Below are 21,693 nucleotides of genomic sequence, written 5' to 3'. Positions count from 1 at the left end.
AATATCTGAATATTTTCTCAAGATGAAATCTGAGGGATGTGATCATTTTTCCTCCCAAAATATTTGGTTTAACCCTCCTTGTTGTTTCAAATGAAATTAAAATAACTTTGTCAGATTTCACAACCACACAGCTAGGAATTTGGAGTTATGACTGACTGTCCAGACCCTCCAACTCGTTTCCGTGTGCCTTTATGTTCCTCCTGGGCCCACATTGTTCCCGGACTGTCTGCTCTCTGAAATACATTATGCAAATCCCAGCCAGCCTAGTATCCATAGAAACCAAAATCTCCCATCTTCCTCAGCCTGTTCCCTAGCAAAAGAAACCCACCCAAGTGACACCCACCAACAAGGACAAAGCACCCAGAACAGGGGGGCTTCCTTCTGCCTGGGGGTCACTGGCTCTCTCTCTCTCCTGGTCCTCCAATTGTTGCTGGGGAAAGGAATGGGTGCCACAGTCCAGTGTGAGAAGCTGCATTTTCTTTTTGAAACCTTGAAGGGAGATGCTTCAACCCCCTCCTCGAACAATTCTCTTTGGCCCAATCCAAATAGCTCTGCCGTGGCTGAGATCATATTCACGGTGGATATGAGTCAGGGTTTGACATCATCTTTGTTCTGGCACATACAAGGACATAAGTGACCCATCACTGGAACATGACAATATGATGTTACTCTGCGTGGACTGATTAGTAATTTTAGGAACAATATTTCAAGACCTGCTCCTCCCTAGAATAACCTTTTCTATACTTCAGATATTATGACTCTTTGGTCTTGTCTCCATCCTCAAAACTCAAGGTAAAGCTCCTGGTACCACACCCAGGTTCTTGATTATTGGTTGGCAGCAGTCCCTGCTACATGCAAGAACTAGGTTTTTGCTAGGGACACAAATTGTGGATCACAGGAGGTTAGAATTGGAAAAGACCTTGAAAAAAATATGCAAGTATCCTAGTTTCCCTGCTACAGAAGTTTATCTAAAGTCTCACAGCTATTTAATAGCAGGGCCAGGTAACACAATAGTAGACTCAATTGCAAGTATGTGCCAGACCCTATTCTAAGTGTTTCACACATTTGCTCATTTAATCTCACAACCACCTTGTGAGGCAGGTCATCTCCATTCATCTTAAGCTCTCATACTCTCTCCATCTTTCCCATGATGGAGCTAAGGCACTGAGAAGTTAAGTAAATCTCCCAAGGTCACACAGTGGATGAGTTTGAGTTTGAACCCAGCCTTTCCAATCCTACATCCCAGCCTCTTAATCACCAGGCTATTTACATTACTAGATACCTTTGGGAGGACTGAGATTTTTAAAATGTATCTTGAGGTCTCAGGTTTAAGGTTTATCTTCTAATGTCAGGAGCAACTAAATTCCACCTAGTTCCCCCCCCCCCCCATTTTAAAACCCTAGGGTGAATTATTTTGACAAGGACAAAAAACTAAATCCACCAGTTGAACTGACTGCATGAAAACACCCATGACAAACTGCCCCCTTGAGGGAAGGAAATTATTTTAATAATATCCTTTGTTTTTCTCCTCTTGTTGGGTTGCTTAGAGATACAAATCTAGAGTATCTGCTCTTAAATTATAGTGTATTGGGAGAACCAGATACAGTCATAAACAGAATATTGCTGTGCAGAATATCTCTGGAAGGATTTAAAAAAAAAAAAGATTTTATTTATTTATTTTTAGAGAAACATCAATGTGTGGTTGCCTCTTGAGTGCCCCCTCCTGGGGACCTGGCCTGCAACCCAGGCATATACCCTGACTGGGAATCAAACCAATGACCCTTTGGTTTGCAGGCTGGCACTCAGTCCATTGGGCCACACCAGCCAGGGTTGGAAGGATTGTTTTCTTTTCTTTTTTTTTTTTGTAATTCAAAGTTCATTTTATTTTCTTATTTATTTATTTTTTAAATTTATTTTATTTTTTAAAATATATTTATTGATTATGCTATTACAGTTGTCCCATTCCCCCCCACTCCACTCCATCCTGCCCACCCCCTCCCTCCCACATTCCCCCCCTATAGTTCATGTCCATGGGTCATACTTATAAGTTCTTTGGCTTCTACATTTCCTACACTATTCTTACCCTCCCCCTCTCTATTTTCCACCTATCATCTTTGCTACTTATTCTCTCTACCTTTCCCCCCCTCTCCCCCTCCCCCTCCCCTATTGACAACCCTCCATGTGATCTCCATCTCTATGGTTCTGTTCCTGTTCTAGTTGTTTGCCTAGTTTGCTCTTGTTTTTGTTTTAGGTGTGGTCGTTAATAACTGTGAGTTTGCTGTCATTTTTACTGTTCCTATTTTTGATCTTCTTTTTCTTAGGTAACTCCCTTTAACATTTCATATAATAAGGGCTTGGTGATGATGAACTTCTTTAACTTGACCTTATCTGAGAAGCACTTTATCTTCCCTTCCATTCTAAATGATAGCTTTGCTGGATACAGTAATCTTGGAGGTAGGTCCTTGCCTTTCATGACTTGGAATACTTCTTGTGAGCCCCTTCTTGCCTGTAAGGTCTCTTTGGAGAGATCAGCTGACAGTCTTATGGGAAGTCCTTTGTAGGTAACTGTCTCCTTTTCTCTTGCTGCTTCGAAGATTCTCTCCTTCTGTTTCATCTTGGCTAATGTAATTATGATGTGCCTCGGTGTGTTCCTCCTTGGGTCCAGCTTCTTTGGGACTCTCTGAGCTTCCTGGACTTCCCGGAAGTCTATTTCCTTTGCCAGATTAGGGAAGTTCTCCTTCATTATTGGTTCAAATAAGTTTTCAATTTTTTGTTCTTCCTCTTCTCCTTCTGGCACCCCTATCATTCAGATGTTGGAACGTTTAAAGATGTCCTGGAGGTTCCTAAGCCTCTCCTCATTTTTCCGAATTCTTGTTTCTTCATTCTGTTCTGGTTGGATGTTTCTTTCTTCCTTCTGGTCCACACCGTTGATTTGAGTCCCAGTTTCCTTCGCATCACTATTGGTTCCCTGTACATTTTCCTTTGTTTCTCTTAGCATAGGCTTCATTTTTTCATCTAGTTTTCGAACAGATTCAACCAATTCTGTGAGCGTCTTGATAACCAGTGTTTTGAACTGTACATCTGATAGGTTGGCTATCTCTTCCTCGCTTAGTTGTATTTTTTCTGGAGCTTTGAAGTGTTCTGTCATTTGGGCCATTTTTTTTTTGTCTTGGCGCGTCTGTTACTTTAAGGGGCGGAGCCTTAGGTGTTCCCCGGGGCGGGGTAACGCTGGTCACTGCTGTGTGACACTGTATGTGGGGGAGGGGCCAAGAGGGAGCAATGGCGCCCGCTCCACTCTCCACGGGACTCCAATCTTTCACTCCGATACCCACAATCAAACTGGGCCCCTCTGGTGCTGGTTCCCGAGTCGGTGGGCCTGTGCACGCCCCAGGCCCCTGTGGGTCTCTCCAACGACCTCTCCTGTGAGGCTGGGAGTCTCCCCTGCTGCCGCCCCAACCCCCACGGACGTTTTCAATCAGAGGTTTGAGGTTTTATTTCCCTGCGCTGGAGCCCTGGGTTGCACGGTCTGCTTCGCTCCCCGCCGTTCGTCTGGTTTATCTGTGCGCGAATGTGGGGCTGCGGGGTGCTAACTGCCGCTCTGCCTGCCCCGCTCTCCGCCACTCTGAGTCCGGCCCTCTGGGTTTATCTGTGCAAATGTGGGGCCGCAGGGTCTGCTAGTGGTCGGACTGCCTGCGCCGTTCCTCCCACACTCCGCCAGTCTCTGTCCCGCCACGGCCACACGAGTCCTCTCCGCCCAGGTGCCCGTCTCCGCCCCTCCTACCAGTCTGGATGAATGTTTATTTTTTATTTCCTTGGTGCCGGACTTCCTTGCCGTTCGATTTTCTGTCAGTTCTGGTTGTGTGAGGAGGCGCAGTGTGTCTACCTATGCCGCCATCTTGGTTCTCCTTTATTTTCTTTTTCTTTGGAAGGATTGTTTTCTTAATGGTACTATGATTGCCCACAAGGAGAGGAGCTGAGTGGGAAAAAGTGGGAGAGACTGTTCTAGTACTTTCTGTAGCTTTGGAATATACTGCCATGTGAATGGACTATCTCATCAAACGGTACACAGAAATTAGAGACAGGACCTTGCTTGTCTTTTGGTGTGTGTTGCACGTCTGTGCGCATAACTCTGAACCCAATTCTTCTTGGTTATTATAACATAACCGTGTCCCCATGTCATTGAAACTTTTCATAAACTTAAGTTCCATGTACATATCCTTGTTAAAAATCTCAAGAAATTTGGGTACTTCCAATACAGTTAACTTAGATTTCTGTTTCCTTTGGGATTCTTCATTAATGTGAATCGTAACATTGACATTCAGAACCTCCCACTTTCCAAAGAATTAGCCAACACGTAGAAAGTCTATGTTTAGGTACATGGTATTTGCACCAAAAAAGTACCTCATTTTAATCCTCCAACAGCCTGAGGTAGAAATCGTAATCCTCGGTTTAGATGAGAGCAGAGGTTCAAAAGGTACAGGCAGCTCGTAAATAATGCAGTTGGTATTTGGGACCAGGAATCCGGATTTCAGGTTCTGAGGCTGCCAGTTTTGTGGGATGTTCAGGGACAGCTTCCCTGAACCCCAGCACACACACTCACTAACTGCTTGTCAGGCCCCAGCAGTGTGCCTGGTCTAGCAGCAGAAAGGTGAAGACAATACGCTTCCTGCCCTCAAGTCTCCGCAGAGGTCAGCAAAGGCAGCTCTGCCACCCAAGCGCCCTTCCAGGAGAACAAGTGCGCAATGGGGCCAAGGGAGCCCTGGGCAGGTCGCAGAAGGCGCCACCCGAGTCCAGGCCAACTGAAGGCAAGTTAGGGAAGGCAACAGGCCTGCAGGCAGAAGCCACAAGAGGCGGCTCCCAGGGACATGCACGGACCTGGGGCTCTGCAAGGCTGGGCAGAATCTGTGCAGGGAATGGTGGCGAGGGTAGGTAGAAGCTGCAGGGAAGGCTCTCGAATGCCACTCTTAAGGAGCCAGAAAAATTCCAGGACAGCAGAGTCATTCCATGTGGAAGGTCCTGGCACTGCCATTTCAGGAGCCATGGGGGTCATGAGAGACTTCCACTATTCTGAGCAACAGACAAACTCCGCTGAGATTTCATCCTCTACAAGCAGGAGGAAGGAAGGAAGGAGATGGCCACAGCACTTAATTCTGCCCCCAAAATAACTCGTGGCTGAAGTGGGAGTGACGAGGAGCCAGGGAGGTCAATGAGAGAAACCTATATGATCTCTTTGCCTGCTCCCAATGGCTTCCAACAAGTGTGCTCATGTGGCACAGCACCGCGCAGGCACGCTGCATCAGACCTTAGAAGGTGGACATTGTCCCCGTTTTCATAGATGGGGGCATGAACTCGGGAAAGTCAAGTGTGTGCCCGGGTCACAGCACTTAAGTGTTGGGGCCAATATAACCAGATGTCAGGACATTCCAACTCAAACAGCCAGCTGTATGAAGAAAACCAGGCAGCTGGGTCTGAAGGGTCGCGAGAAGCCCGGGCTGGCAGGGCCGTGTACGCGACAGAAGTCAGGGAACTCCAGGTCCAGAGGCAGAGCTGGAGAAAGGTGAACGCCGAACACTGCCCTCCAAGACTAAGTGTACCTGCGCAGGTAGGGGTGGCGGGCCACTAGGGTGCCAGGTGCAACTGAGGCGGATGCATCTGGCAGCAGCACACGGGATGAACTGAAGGTGGGAGAAACTGGAGAGGGGCAGGCTGCATGGTGGGCTGTTGTCTTCAGCCTGAATGCAGTGAGGAGCAGGAGAGTGAAATAGGGACAAGCCGCAGTGGATGAGGATAGGAGAGGGTTCAAGGAAAGGAAGCACAGGTCCTCGGCCTAGGGCTCCCTGTGGTTAGAATGACTGTCCCCTGCCCGAGCCAAATTCTACAAGTTGGAATATACGGGTTTAAGGGCAGTGTCAAAGGTGAGAGTTCTGGGTAATACAAACAGCAGAAGAAAAAGTAAACAAACTGGACATCATCAAAATTGAAAACTTTCGTGTTTCAAAGGGCATCTTTGAGGAAGTGAAAAGACAACACACAGACTAACAAAATTTTTGTAAATCGTGTATCTGATATGGGACTTGTATCTAGAACGTATAAAGAACTCTTACAACTCAATAATTAGAAATACAAATAACCTAATTAAAATGGGTAAAGGATCTGGAGTCATTTCTCCTGAAAAGACATGCAAGTGGCAAACAGGCCCACGGAAAGACGCCGAGCATCATCAGGCATCAGGGGAATGCCAATTGAAACCACAATGATACACCAGCCCCCCACCAGGATGGCTAAGTTGAAAGACATGCAATAACAAGTGTTACTGAGGATTCGGCACAGTTGAGATCCTCATACACAGCCGGTAAGAATATAAAACGGGACGGCCACGCTGGAAAACAGACTGGCAGTCCCTCCAAAGGCTAAACAGAGTCACCACATGATCCAGCCAATCTACCCCTAGGTATATGCCCAAGAGAACGGAAAACATACGTCCACACAGAAGTTCAGAGCAGCAAGTGGGAACAATCCGCATGCCCACCACCGAGTGGGTAAGTACAATGTAGTCTATGCATACAACAGAGTATCGGCCACTAATAAAAAGGACTAAAGTTGAATACATGCTACAACATGAACTTTTGCTTACAAGAACACTAAAAGGAAAATGTCAAAAAAAAGTGGGTTTTACCCCAAATATCATTTTTGTTTTTGTAAAAAGGGGTCTAGGCTATCCAAATTATTCTGTAAAAAAAACTCTTCCAACATCTAAGGTGGAAATATAAAACACTTTAGGAAGTTTATTGTAACTAACAAAATAACTTCTGGTCAAGGTAACTATGTAAGAATTGCATCAGAAGGGCTAGATAAATACTTGATTTGAGAGAGCGCACACCGGCCTGGGATGTGTTTGGTATTAAAGTGCCATGAGCTTTTCTGAGCGCCTTTAAAGGGGCCCACTCACCAGTTCACTACCATCCTCACACTCCCGACCTGGTTGCCTTTACTCAGTGGCATTTCCTACCATGTCCCTCCCGGGGCCCCTGCCAAAGTATGCACCATGTTTATAATCAATTTATAGTTTTGAATCATCATTTTTGTTTAAAATGTCCACTTCTGTGAACCGGGGGTACACGCAGGAGAAAGGATATGAATCCTTGGGTCAGGAACGTGCCACCCCCAATGTAAGTGTTGCTACTATAAAAAATATTTCCTTTCACAATGCTGCCCCCAGGACGCGGGGATTCGAGCATTAAAAATCACCTGTAGGCGTGCGTGAGGTAAAAAACGTGGAGGTCCATGTCTGGCAGGCATGGCAGAGGGAGAATTTGGGATAAAAACGCAAAAGGCAGCAGAGCAAGCATAAGCAGGCTGAGGTCAGCAAAGACGCAGCTCCCTTGCTTCTCGCTCCCCGGACCCCCAACTATACCCTCTTCCCTTCCCTTCTCCCGCCTGTGGGGCAGTGGCCGGAGGGGCTTCCTCCACAGCAGTTACAGAAGCACATCACCTTCCAGTCCTGCTGTGTCACTTACAGACGGGGAAACCGAGGACCAGAGAGAACACCTATGTTCTCTCTGGTCTAAACTATGGTTTTAAAATTGTGTTTTTTAAGAACTCTGAAATCTCTGTTCAGAGGAAATTATCCAAAAAGTGTCAAGGGATAAATCAGAGTTGATCTGATGGGCTGCCTTGCCTTGAGACGTGCGGGGCCCCAGGGAGGCTCTGTACGGCAGTTTTAAAACACTGGTAAAAAGTGACAGATAAGCCAAACCCTGGTCCTGCCCCAAAGCCACAGCCACGGCCCTGCATCAACTGTATTCCACTGTTTTCTGTATTCTTGATACTGAAATGTGGAGCTCACAGGTCACGGGGCTGCCCCTCCCAGGGCTAGCTGAGCTATCCGGCCCTACACCTGTCCACCCTGTACCTGACTCACCTGTTCCTTCCTGTGAAAACCACAGCAGTCTCCCACCTGTGCTCTGCCCTCCCTCTCTCTGCCTCCCATGGGACCTGGTGCTTCCCTGTGTGTGCCCCCCACCCCCACATCGCACGGCCTCTCTTGGGAACTCTAAGTAACACACACTTCTCTACAGCAATTTTCTCCTGGTCTGTTGGCCTCACCATACCTGAATAATAAAACCTACATTAAAAAATTTTAAAACAGGTCTACTCTAGAGGCAAACATCATCCCCAGAAATAGGGACATTGGGGTTCAGAAAATTCACGTCCTGCCACGACTCTGGGGAGAGCCTGGCCCGCAAGCCATCTAATGGATGACTTTTGACTGGGGATAAAGACCAAGAATGAAGAGGGAGACTTGGGGCCTGGAGCCATGGAGAGGGATCGGACAGTCGGTAGCAAGATCCTGGCAAGAAAGCAGGAGGTAGAGGTGCCCAAGGGAGTGGGCTTTAGGAAGAGGGGCTGAAAGAAAGCAGGACCACGGCCTACACCTGGGCAGCATCTGGCGGGCTCCAGCGGCCTCAGCCATCCAGCTCCTCCTTGATGGTGATGCGCAGGGGGCAGATGCGCATAGGTTTTGGGGGCCCGTCCCCCCGTGTGCCCCCCAGGTAGAAGTAGGGCCGCACCTCCCCAAAGCGGGCATGGAAAGTGTAGAGGTGGTTGTGGCGCTCGGCATCGTAGAAGGACAGCTCGCCCTCCTCACATTCCAGCTCCACACGCAGGCGGCGTGGGATGGAGGGAACCAGCGGTGATGTGGTCGGGTCTGAGGTCACGCAGTGGTCACCCTCCACCCCCTGCGTGCGGCACAAGTACCAGAAGCCGGAGCGAGTGTCCTGGTAGCAGCTGTGGGAGTGGCCCCCGCTGCCAGCATCCTGGCGCATGCGCGCCACGCCCACTCGCCAGCTGGGCAGCGTCCCCAGGTCCACCTCCCAGGCGTGGGAGCCCTGGGAGAAGGTGCGCGAGCCCAGCAGGCAGGGTGCCGAGGAGAAGCGCTCCGGGTTCTCCACCTGAACTCGATAGCCGTGGTTGGTGACACTGGTGAGGTCATCGGACACGGACAGCCAGCCGGCTGCGGTGTTGGGATCAAAGCTGAAGGGCACTGAGAGCAGAGAGGGAGAGCGGGGTGAAATCGGAGAACCTCACCTCCTGCCCTTCGGCCATGCCAGCTGCCGCCCCAGTCCCCCAGACTGACCACCGGTGTCCCAGCTGGCCCCAGTCCAGGGAGGGAGCTGCCGTGGGCTGAGGGGCAGCGTTATGGTTTGAAATGTGCCCCACCAAAAAAGGTATGTGGGCGCCCTAACCTCCAGTACCTCCGGTGGCCTTATTTGTTTCAGACGTCTTTAGGCTGGAATACAGTGGGGCCTTAAGGCAAAGACTGTTGTCCTTACAGAACGAGAAGCAACACAGTGAGGGGAGGAGGTCACGCAACCACAAAGGTGGAGCCAGCAGGGCTGCAGCCCGAACCTCGGATGGCCTGCGAACACCAGGAGTTAGGGAGATAGAGAAGGGTCTTCCCCTACAGGTTTCAGAGGGTGCACAGCCCTGCTGACACCTTGATTTTGGACTTCCAGCTTCTGGCAGTGTGAGAATCCATTTCTGTCATTTTGAGACATCCAGTTTGCAGTCTTTGGTTATGACAGCCAGAGGAAGCCAGTAGAGTTAGGGAGCCGGATGCTCACAGAACTCCCGTGCCATCTTAGAAACGTACGTAATATTCCCGGGGTCACTGACATTTCTCCCAGTAAAATCATGCGTCTCAGTCAGTTGGGGCGGCTATAAAAAGAGTACCACAGACGGGGTGGCCTAAACAAGTTTATTTCTCCCAGTTCTGGAGGCTGAAGTCCAAGATCAGGGTACCCCATGGCCAGGTGCTGGAGAGGGCCCTCTTTTTGGTTTGCAGATGGCCATGTTCTTGCTGTGTCCTCACAAAATGGAGAGACAGGAAGCCAGCTCTCTTGTCTCTTCTCATGAGTACGAATTCCCATCAGAGGGCCCCACCCTTATGATCTCAACTGATCTGAATCACTTCCCAAAGGCCCTGCCTCCCAACACAATCACTCTGAAGGTTAGGACTTCAGCACAAGAATTTGGTGGTGGTTAAAGGGGGACATACGTTCAGCCCACTGCACGTGACACAGTGACCCTGTGGGCTGGAACCACCTCGAGGGAGGCAATCCTGAACCGGGAAGGGCTTTCACTGTGTACATGACACCGTGCTGAATAGAGAGGACAGTCAGTTTCTTTCTCTGAAGCGGTGGCTGAGTGTCATGACTCAAAGAGGAAGGAGTGCTGCTGGGAGGGGTTTGAGCAGCGGGGCAAGGAGTGGAGGAGGGGCAGGGCCAGGACACTGGGGGCCTCTCTGAACGAGGCCGGAGAAGGGATCGGTCAAGGGATGACAAGGTCCGATGAAATGGGAGGCTGGAGAAGGTGAGTTCCGCTGGTTCTGTCATGCATGAAGTGCCCCCTATGACCTGTATCACCTGCCCGCACCCCCACTCACCAGATTCAACAGACATGACCATCTTCCTCCAGACGCGGTACTGTAGGGAGTCCAGGTACTTGCAAATGTCGATGAGCATGCCAGGCTGTATGGGTTCTGGCTCCATGGTGCAGAAGAGGCTGGAGAAGGAGAATTGGGCCTAGTGGGCAGGGCCAGGGCCATGCATCCTGGGCCTATCTAGGTCAGCTGAATTTAACAAACAATAGGACTTCCTCACTTGTCACAGGCCTAACTTCCCCACTGCCCACCCAGGACAAACCCAGACTGGGCTCTGATGGAGGATGAGCCAGGAGCCAATGGGCAGCTCATACCGCTTCAGGATTCAGTCGGAGGGCTCCCCCTGCCCAAGCTGAGATACATATACATAGGACTTTCTCAGACATGGGTCCCATCCTTGTGGGTAGAGATCACACACATCTGCTCATAGGATGTCTGAGTTGAAAGGGACCTCTAACCTCTAGTCCAACAGTATGAAGATGTCACTGGCCTTTGCTTGAACACCTACAGTGACAGGGAACTCACTATTACCCAAAGCACTCTCTTCCATCTTTGTACAGCGACACAGTTCTTCCTTACTCGTCCCTGTGTACAACCATCAACACAAACCAGTATGTGTCCTGAGGCTCTAAGAGGGAGGGGATGGCCAAGAAACAAGCTTAAATGTTGGGGTGACCTGAGAACCAAGCCACACGCAGGATGGCGCTATCTGTCCCCACCCAGGAGATGGTAACGCCTCACACTCAGGAAAACGACACTGTACCAGTGGGATACCTTGAAAGAAGGCCTCTCTGCATCGGCCAGTCCCCACTGCTCCCTCTGTGTTACACCCAGCTGGCTTTTTACCTGCCTGGCCCTGGAGCCACCAGAGTTTGCACCCCTGGTATTTCTGCCCGCTCTTTCCCTCCCCTACATCAGCCTTGGCAACTTACCGGCGTTTTCGGCTCTTGTGTTTCTGAAAGAGAAAAAAATCAGACACAAACATAGACACACAGAAAACATGTAAGTTTCTGATCTCCAAAGGAGCCACACAGCCCATGTGAAGATGGCTGTACCCTCCACATTAACCACAGATTCAATGTAATTTCTATCAAAATTCCAGCTGGATTCCTTGGAGAAACTGATAAGCTGATCCTAAAATTCATCTGAAAGTTCAAGGGACCCAGAATAGCCAAAACAATCTTGGAAAAGAACAAAGATGGTGGCTCACCATCCTCCCTATTTTAAAGCTTATTAAAAGCAATGGCAAGCAAGTCAGCGTGGTACTAACATTCCAGACAGATGTAAGGGTCAGTGGACGTGCAAAGTCTAGAAGTAAACCCTCACGCTTACTGGCGATCGGTTATGTACGAGGGTGCCAGGACCACTCAACAGGAAAAGAACGGTCTGTAACAGACGGTGCTGGGGCAATGGGGTGTCCACATGCAAAGGGATGAGGGCGGGTTCCTACCTTGCACCACGTACAAAAATTAACTCAAAAAGGGTCAAGGACTGAAATGTAGAGAGAAAACCATAGAACTGATGACCTTGGACTAGGCTATGGTTTCTTAGATATGACACCAAAAGCACAAACGAGCAGCAGAAGCAAACAGGTAAGTAGCACTTCATCGAAATGAAAAACGTTAGTGCTTCAAAGGATGCCATCAAGAAACTGAAAAAAACAACTCAGAACGGAAGAAAATATTTATGAATCATATAGCTGATCAAGGTCTAGTATCCACAGTACATAAAAAAACTTACAAATTCAACAAAAAAGACAGGCAACCCAATTTTTAATACGGCTAAAGGACCTGAATGTACATTTCTCCAAAGAAGATATGCAAATGGCCAACAACTACCTAAAAAAAGATGCTCAACATCACCAGCCATCAGGGAAATGCAAATCAAAACTGTAAGAGATACAATTTCACACCCATTGCGATGGCTACAATCAAAGCGACGTAAGTGTTGGCAAGGATGAGGAGCAACTGCAATCCTCATGTACTGTTAGTGGGAATGTAAAATGCTGCAGTCTCTGGGAAAATAGCCTGGCAGTTCCTCAAGGAACTCCGCTCTGATTGAGATCTTTTCAGCCTCTTGACCCAAGCAGAAGGTGTGGTCTGTGAGCTCCTCCAACCCAATGTCTGGAAGCTACGGAAAGACTGGGGTGCTTGCGGCTGCTGGTCTCCTACTGCCCACTGGTTCCTGAACATCCAGTACCTATCACTGACTGAAGACAATGAGCTCCTCACCATGAGAAAAGAAACATCATCTTCCTTCATTTCCATCTGCAGCCGCTCGGTCTCGTGCATCAGAGTCTTCGTGTTTTCCCTGAGCTGCTTCATCTTCTCCTCTGCCAGGAGCTGCTTCTGCCTTGTCTCCTCGGCGACGGCATCCAGGATGGCCTGCTCCTCCACTCTTAAGAACTCTCGAAGCTTATCAAACTCCTGCCGGATCCGCTTTTCCAGCCAGGCAGACTTCTCCTGCAGCAGAGTGGGAAGGAGGCGCAGAGGATCAGGCGTGGAGGGAGCCTCAGCCATGGCCTAGCCCAGTGGCTCTCAGATTTTTAGCAAAGGAACTCTACTTTCAAAAGAAACCATTTGTAGAACCCAAATGGATAAAATATAGATGCAGCTTTCTTAGCACAATTTACCAGTTTAATTTTCAAAATTAGTCAAACAGCATAATGAAGTTTTGATTTCTTAAAAGTTGAAGTTGCTGCTTACACATGACCAATCTAGTCTTGTAACCTCCTCCACACACAGTATTCTGTACCTGTTTACATTGCATGACAGCAAAAGAAACCCTGGATCACGAAAAGTATCGTTGCAAACAGCAACTATTTTTTAAAAATTACCTGCCTTCCAACCTAGGACTTCAAATTTGTTTGAGCAAGAGGCCTACCAAAAGAGGAGTGGGAGTATTTATTTTAAAACAGAATCATTTCAAACAATTTCAATAACATGCATACCCTTAATCCTAACTACAAAAAGCTTTTAAAAAGTTAAAACCACAAATGTACTCAAAGAAAAAGCAGAAAAATATCTCTCCTCTTACGATGAGAAAGACCTTTCTTACTATATTATGAGACTGAGAAGCCTCAAAGAAAGAACGAAGTAACTGAATACATGTAAAAATAAGAAGTTTTGTGTGGCAGGAGACCACTAATACAGGTAAGCACATATTTACGGAAATAGAGAAATTGTGTATTTCATCACGATGACTGTTGGAAAAGCAGCTCAAAGTGTGTGTTCTAGTAGTGGCAGTTAGGGATGCACCTCTGGACTGAAGATTCAATGTATGGTTATGGCGCTGACAATATGATGATAAAATGATTCACTGACAAAGTGAAAATGACCAAAAAAGTGAAAATGAATCACTGAGAAAGAAATGACAAACTAGGAAAAATATTTCCGACATATATATGAAATATATACATATTGTGAATATGTATAAGAATATACATAAGAACATATTTTTCTGAATATGCAAAGTGCTCTTATGATGCACAAGGAGAAAAGAGAAATATTCTAAGAAAAAATGACTGAATTGGCATTCCCAGAAGAAACGCAAATGGTTATTATACTTGTGAAAGGATGTACAAACTTACTAATAATCTGAGAAATGCAAATGAGCAGATTATATGAGCAGAGATGGCCCTGTTGAAATATCAAGCTAAAAAGACTGATAATGTATAGTGGGAGGGAGAGTGAAATCTGGGGTGATTCTTGTCACACAGGAAGAATCAAAACAGTAGGCAGGAAAAACCAGCCAGAAGACTTAGCTCGTGGAAGGGACAGAAAGCAGGCCAGTGTGGCCGAAACAGAGAGTGTAGCCCAGCCTGGGAGGAGATGAAGGTGAGGGGCAGGCAGGGGTTGGGCGAGGGCCTTGGAGGCCATGGTGAGGAGTCGGGATTGTACTGTGTGTCACGGGAGCTGCCGGACAGTTTTAGACAGAGAAGTGACATATCGATGCATTTTTCTAGAACAGTGGTCTACTCTGTGGAGACAGGATTGCAGAATGAGTGGAAGGAAGCAGGGGGCCCAGGTAGCAGGGCAGGTGAGAAGAGATGGTGGCCTGGGGACAAGACTGCTGATGGAGTGGACATGGAGAGTGAGGGGGAAAGAGGAGTAACTAGTGACCCCGGGTCATCACCGGCTTGAGCGCTCAGGTAGATGAAGAAGTGTGCCACTTAAGTTAGTCTGAAACCACAGTGCAGATGGTGAAGGTGGCTTTTTAAAACAAATCCTCACTTGAGGATATGTTCATTGATTTTAGAGAGGGGAGGGGGAAGAGAGGGAGACAAACATCAATCGGTTGCCTCCCCCATGCACCCCAACTGGGGACCAAACCCACAGGCTAGGTAGGCATGTACCCTGATTGGGATAAAACCTGCAAACTTTAGGTGAACAGGACGATGCTCCAACCAACTGAGCCACCTGGCCAGGGAGCAGGTGGCTTTTAAAGCCACTTCTGTGGCTGCTGGCATGACCATGCCCAGGTATTCAAAGAGGCCCCGGCATGATGGCCACAATCAGTGTTCAAGAGCATGGCTATGCCAGACCACCAGAGTGGGGAGGGCTGACTGTGCATCAACAGCCACAGCCAAGGCCAACCCGCCTTCACCTACCCCCCAGATGGCCCCAGGGGGCCCTGGTCTTCAGCGCAGCCTGAGCACTCACTCACCTGATTGTGCTTGGCAATGGCCTGGTAGGAGTGCTGTATGACCAAGGAGGCCTTGGCTTTCTCCCGCAGCGAGTGCTCCATGTTCCTGCACTTGGCCTGATGGGAGGAATGAGGGGGAGGCAAGAAGGCAGGTTAGGAGTGGAGGTCAGACAGGGAGGACGACACATTTACACCTGGAGTTCTGCTCAATCACAATCCTGAACCCAGTCCATCCACAGACTGCAAGGAACAGCAGGAAGTATAGCCCTGACCTTGAACCTGACATTTACAGCATAAAGGGCTCTCAGATATACTCTAACCCAACCCTGTTGTTTTATTCCCACTACAGATAGGGAGATGGGGCTGAGGAGGTCAAGGGACCTACTCCCTCTCAAGCTGGTCACGGTACAGAAAAGAGGGACTGCACCTTGCTCAGGCCTAAAGCTGGTCCAGGCTCAGCCATGAATCTGGAACCGTGTGTATAACTGTGAAGACAATGTGCCCACAGGCTCCCTCTGCGACCTTCTAACGTGCACTGGCCTGCAATCACCAACCAACAGGTCTGACCACAGGGTTCATCCCCTTATTCCCATGGGTCCTTATCTAAACTACATGTCTCCCCACATACTCTAATATGTCTCCCCACATGTCTCCCGATATTCTAATTTTGCTTGGATCATGTGAAATACTTTAATCAGCAAATTCAAATACCTTTTTGTTTAACAGTTTTTGTTTTTTAAACTTTAACCACTGCTCTAATCTCCTTGGACTCCTTGAAGAACTGGGACTAAGTGGGTTTTTTTAAAGATTTTATTTGTTTACTTTTAGAGAGAGGGCAAGGGAGGGAAAAAGCGAGGGAGAGAAACATCAGCGTGCGAGAGATGCATCAATCAGTTGCCTCTCACACATCCCCAACACCCCAACCGGGGGGCCTGGCCCACAACCCAGGCACTGCCCTGACTGGGAGTTGAACTAGCGACCTTTCCGTTCACAGGGCGGCACTCGATCCACTGAACCACAGCAGCCAGGTTAGGACTAGTTTTATGTTGAATTCCCACCTTTTGTATCCAAGGCCTAGCATTTTCTCTGTCTTTACCTATTTCTCACTACATTCTGAGAAAGCTTTTCAAGTTTTTTCTTCGGAAAAATAATTAAAAAAATAACAATTCTAGTAACAATAATTATAAATGACTTTTATTATTTGCCAGGGACTGCACTGATTACAGATATCACTTAATCATCACATTATCCCTATTAGGTAAGAAATATCATTAGCCCCATTTTACAGATGAAAACAACTGAAGCACTGAAGTGGGAAGTGACAAGCCCAAGGGCACACAGGTAGTACATGGCAGAATAAGAACCTGGTAGGCAGCCTCTAAGACAGCCCTGTGATCCCGCACTCCTGTGAGATGAGGTTGTGGCTTTAAGCTGCCCCTTACTTATTTATAGCTACTGGCACTCTAGGCATTGGGAGGTTGAGAAAGTGATCCAGAAAGAGCCAGTTGCCCAGGGCCAGAAGCCTCCCCACAGCCACACAATACAGGGGCCTGCTGGGGGAGCCGGTGACCGACCACATGGGGGATCTCAAGGCTCCATTTCCATGGCCAGGCATTGGGCTCCCGCACCTCTAACCTGAGTGTGCCAAGCTCCAGGTTTCTCGAGTTTCCTCCACACTTGTGCTTCTCAAAGAGGCAAGGGCCACACCCTACTGGCAGAAAGGGTGCGTGGCGTAAGAAGTGGGTGGGGCTGTCTTGAGAACCTAGCCTAAACCCCGCTCGCACGCTAGTGTACGTTCTCTGTTCTCCCAGGCCCCCTGGGATGTTTTGGTGACAAAGGCAGCCTCCATAGGTTACCAGAGTCATCCAGGTGGGGGCCCTGAGGCGACACCAGCAAGCTGGCATCAGGAAGAAGGGCGGGACTGAGCACAGTCAGCTCTGGCAGGCTGGAGTGGCAAGAATAGCGGGCTCAGGGGTGCTGGGTTCCAGTGCTGGTTCGGCCACCACGTGCGCGCTGGGCCACCTCTCTCACACATCCGCGCTTACCCGAAAATCTTGGGCAGTGTCCTTCACTGTCTGCACGCGGTGTCCCTGGTGCCGGGGGTCGGCCTGGCACGAGCAGCACAGTAGCTCCTTGTCATCGATGCAGAATAGGTTGAACTGGCCGCGGTGCAGGCGGCAGAGGCGCGGGAAGCGGTGGCCCTTCCAGCGCGGGCCTTCGGCCTCCTCGCGCAGCAGCTTTTCCACCAGGTTGTTGAGGGTGTGGTTGGTGCGCAGGTCGCCGGAGGCCGCGCGGTCCTTGCACACGGGGCAGGAGGGCGCCGCCTGCGCCTCCCAGCAGCTGGTCACGCACTCGCGGCAGAAGTTGTGGCCGCAGCGCAGAGTCACGGCATCGCGGAAGGGGTCGTAGCAGACAGCGCAGAGCAGTTCTTCCTTGAAGGAGCGGAAAGGCCCGGGGGACACCGCAGGGCCCGGCTCCATGGCAACTACAGACCGCAACTTTCGCTTTCCCCACTCTCACCTACCTCGGGTCTCCAAAGACCCCTGGGTGAGCTGCACCTAGCCCCTTTCCCTCGGAGAGCTAAACGACAGCGGCGCCGACCAATCGTGCGGCGCATGCTTAGAGGCTCCGCCCTACTTCCGGTCTACGCGGGAAAACCCCGGAAGGACGAGGCAGAGCTGGTGTGCTCTATTGTCCCCGCCCACCTGGCGGGCTGTCAGGATTTAGGGAGGAAGAAACTCAACAGCCGAGTTCTAGGACTTCCGTGTCATTGGAAAGGTACTTCCGATATCAAATGGGAAATGAAGACTAGGACCCCCTTCCTTAACCAATCCCCTAAATGTCAGGCCCGCGAGGTAGGAAAAGCGAGAGCTCCCCACTTCCTGGATCGAGGCTGAGTCTGAAAGCGCGGTTAGTGTTTTCACCACTTAGGATTTATAGTGCCCTTTCAAAGATCTGTGGCCACTCTTGCATTAGTTGCTTACTTAATTTTGGCCAGTTTTATTACCCTCTGGGGAAAGGAGGAAACAGGTGAAGGAAGACGCCATTCTTGTTTCCTGATTCAGTAAGTGCGCAAGTCACAATGTTTCAAATCTATTTCCGTGTGTATAAAGGGACGCTAATATCTCTTCTTTCCGTGAGACGTGAGGATTAAAGTGAAATAAGTATGAAAAGTGCGTATTGCATTAGGCAGGCCCTTACTAAAACAGAGTGAGGACTTATCCAAAGTTAGCACTGGGAACTAGCATCCGCCGTCGTGTGGCAGGCAGGCCCGAATCTCTCCGACTCCCCGTTCCTGACCCCCCCCCCCCCCCCCCCCCCCCGCTCGATCACTTCACAGCCTTCAGATGAGGAGTCCTTTCCCTGATATGGAACGAAGCGCTCCCATTCCTGGTTTCCGTTGGAAGACGATTTCCACATGTCTCATGTTTCTGTATGGAGCAGAGACATTGACGGCCTTTTTTGGGGGGGTCTTTCCAAGGATGTTTCTATAGTAAACAGCCTTGGATGGCAGAAATAATAATGTCTCTCTCCAGAAAAAAAAGTCTGGTGATCTCTCCATTATGAAATACTCAGGTTCCCTCAGCTTCAGGCATTTTAAACTCTCCTGTAGTGCAGCCTCCTGGGGCCTTCATGTCATGGGCTTGTGGGAATTAAGGCACAGGAATATGGCCCCAATGATAGTCTGAATAGTGCTATCGCTGTTAGTAATGAACTGTCCGTTGTCTCTGGCCTTGGAGTCTCATCTACCAGAACTCATTAAACTGGCAGACTCACTTGTTAGTTTGCAAGTAGGCTAAAATGGCCTACCTTTTATAGTTCTTGACAATTTTCTTCCAAGCTTTTCCGCAGAATAATCCTTCCTCCACAATGCCAAGGGGATGAATACCACTAATTCTTTTGCCTTCTGCAGTGTTTCTTATACATGATTCATGGCCCCCCTATCTGTAGCTTAACCACTGGGGTCCCTGAGAGATTCCATATGAATTTTAGGATGGATTTTTTTTCTACTTATGCATGAAATACTGTTGGGGTTGCATTAAATCTGTAGATCACTTTGGGTGGTCCTGACAACAATACTGTCTTCTAATTCATGAACACAGGATATCTTTCCATTTATTTGCATCCTATTCTTTCAGCAATGTTTTATATTTTTCAGTCTAGAAGTCTTCCATGTCTTTGGTTAAGTGCATTCTTAACTATTTTATTCTTTTTGATACTACTGTAAATGTAATCCTTTTCTTAATATTCTTTTTGGGTAGTCATCTGCTTTTTCTTAAAAAAAAAAGAAAGGGCCCTGACTGGTGTGGCTCAGTGGGTTGAGCAACGGCCTGCGAACCAAAGGGTCACCGGTTGGATTCCTGGTCAGGGCACATGCCTGGGTTGCAGGCCTGGTCCCCAGTTGGAGGCGCACAAGAGGCAACCACGCATTGATGTTTCTCTCCTTCTCTCTCCCTTCCCCTCTTCTCTAAAAATAAATAAATAAAATCTTAAAAAAAAAAAAAAGAAAGGGAGAAAGAGAGAGAGAGAGAGAGGAAGGAAGGAAGGGCGGAAGGAAGAAAAAAAAACTTGGCTACACTGTTACATTAAGCTTCCTCTCCTGCATGCCAGTCGACTTTTGGGCTGAAGAGCAGTTGCTTCCTATAGGAGGGATGTGTGTTTTCCAGTCCCTGTACAGCCAGCCTTCCTCACATTCCCTGCTTTGCTTCTGCAGGTATTTGGGTTTGGGGTCCCTTGTTCCGATGTCTCCAGTGAGGGTCACACACTGCTGTGACTCACTGAGAAGAAGTTAGGGTGGTAAAATGCTCTGGTACAGACAGGCAACTTAGCAACTTGAAAAAAGTGAAATCTAAGCTGATTTCCCCTGTTCCTGAAGTTTATCTAGAAGCACCCAATTATTTTATTGCAAACATTTGAATAAAAACTTTTTTGAAACATAGTGTATGCTTTTTTCTCTAAAATATAGGATGCAGAACATCATTTAAACTTTTCTTCATGATGTCCAAAGTAGGCAATGGCTACTGTGCTGCGCTGAGTGATAAAGAAGCATGGAGGGCTGTGTGTCCTGTAAATGGCCACAGTGCCCGTGATTGGAGGGTTCTTGCATTTGTTAGGCATTTTTTTGTTTCTTTTCAAGAGGTTCCTCTTGTACTCACAAGGATGCCTGTAGCAATCTACTCTCACTTCCTAGTTGATGCTCCCAGCACAGTGTGGGCTGGGAGCAGATAGCCACATTTGTTAGAATTTGTGAGAATTGCATAGGTCAACAATGGCAAGAAAAGGTTCACAGTCACTCCATTGCTTTAGAGCTTAGTCACAGGCTGCAGCAACCTGGTGAGCTCACTCACAGGTGGGAGCAAGGGGCTGAGAACCGGGAAGGCCATAGTCACAGCAGTCGCGGAGCTGACTCGGAACGGGCAAGGCAGCGGGGCAGGCTGCACCTGTGCGCAGGCAGCCCGCAGGAGTGCGCTGCAGGCCTGACAGCAGAGTCCCGGCTGTGGAAACCGCCTGGCTTCAGGGGCACAGAGGCCCTGCTGGTGGCGCTGTAGTGGAAAAACAAAAGCATTCTTTTGCCTTCTTCATCTGTCCTCCCCCTTGAGTACCCAAATTAATTTCTCAAAGGATTGAATACAATTTTATTTTCCCCAAGAAAATTCACTTTGGATTATGTCCCGGAATTATTATTTTTGTCTGTGGAAAGATTGTATTTGTTGTAACTTTTTTTTCTCTATGAACATTTTTAAAGACAGTATTGGAGAGAACAGTATAATTAACCTCCATATACCTATCATTCAGTGCACGCCAGTTATCAACTTTGCTATTTTTGTTTCTGTTCTCCTCTCCACATGGGGTGGGGCTGTGGAGTATTTTAAAGTAATGCTTATTTTTATTTCCGGGATGCATTTTTTACAATATAATTACAATAGGATAGAATGCCTTCCACTTTTCATCACCCATGAGCCATAGCACTAGCAAGGAAACTTAGAAATATTATTTCAGTCCTTCCAACAACCCTGAAAGGTAAATTATTCCCATTTTATAGACAAGGAAATTGAGGTTTTGCCTTAATTTGTGTACGAAAGAAAACAGGCCAGGTGGTGGCACGTTCGTTAGGGTGCATGCACTAGGCTGTGGTGACAGGAAAGCCCAAAATGTAATAGCCTGAATAACATGTGTCTTTTTCACGTGAAAGTTCACCTAGGTCCAGACTGTTTCAAGGACTAGCATGGTGGTTTGGTGGCCCCAGGAACCTAGACTTCATGTCTCACCGTGTCCAGCTATTCTCAGCACCACAGATCAAGATGGCTGCTCCGGTTGTCACCATCAGGTGGCATGGAACAGGGAGTAGTGGAGGGTATGTCCATTCCCTTGAAGGCACCATCCTGACATTGCACAAGCAACTTCTCACCAACCATTGCCAGGAACTTATTACACCCGTGAGGAACACTGGGAAATGTAGTCTTTATTTTGGGCAGCCTAAGACCAACTAAAAATCAGGGATTCTATTGCAAGGGAAGCAAGGGGGACAACCAGGAGTGCTTTCATGGATGGAGGAAAGAGTTTTTTGAAGTCAAGGACATGGTTTTGAGTTTTTCATTTTGGCTTCA

The 21,693-nt window shown here is 48.3% G+C and overlaps 1 protein-coding gene across 2 annotated transcripts; it reads right to left on the bottom strand.

The window, feature by feature from the left end:
- Positions 1–7,059: 7,059 nt before the first annotated feature.
- Positions 7,060–17,712, bottom strand: TRIM35 (tripartite motif containing 35). Of its 2 annotated transcripts, XM_024569103.3 has the most exons (6): positions 17,131–17,712; positions 15,107–15,202; positions 12,673–12,903; positions 11,374–11,396; positions 10,445–10,563; positions 7,060–9,043 (listed from the first exon to the last, which is right to left on the bottom strand). In XM_024569103.3, the coding sequence occupies exons 1-6, from the start codon at positions 17,563–17,565 to the stop codon at positions 8,466–8,468; spliced, it is 1,482 nt and encodes a 493-aa protein (XP_024424871.1). In that variant the 5' UTR covers positions 17,566–17,712; the 3' UTR covers positions 7,060–8,465. The 2 variants fall into 2 exon arrangements, with proteins under 2 accessions (XP_024424871.1, XP_071075270.1); XM_071219169.1 differs by lacking the exons at positions 7,060–9,043; positions 11,374–11,396 and having other exon boundaries at positions 10,310–10,563.
- Positions 17,713–21,693: the final 3,981 nt, after the last annotated feature.

Source organism: Desmodus rotundus, chromosome 9 (assembly GCF_022682495.2).
Source record: "Desmodus rotundus isolate HL8 chromosome 9, HLdesRot8A.1, whole genome shotgun sequence".
Taxonomy (NCBI): Eukaryota; Metazoa; Chordata; class Mammalia; order Chiroptera; family Phyllostomidae; genus Desmodus; species Desmodus rotundus.
This window is presented reverse-complemented; position numbering and strand designations above follow the sequence as displayed.

Bases quoted from the DNA above. Each gene is read 5' to 3' on its own strand.
- TRIM35 (XM_024569103.3), bottom strand. From the start codon at position 17,565: ATGGAGCCGGGCCCTGCGGTGTCCCCCGGGCCTTTCCGCTCCTTCAAG. The intron at 10,564-11,373 runs GTAAGTTGCCAA...CTCCTTCTCCAG, and splicing joins CACAAGAGCCGAAAACGCCG to CCTCTTCTGCACCATGGAGC. The intron at 9,044-10,444 runs GTGAGTGGGGGT...CTCTGCTCTCAG, and splicing joins GGTCATGTCTGTTGAATCTG to TGCCCTTCAGCTTTGATCCC.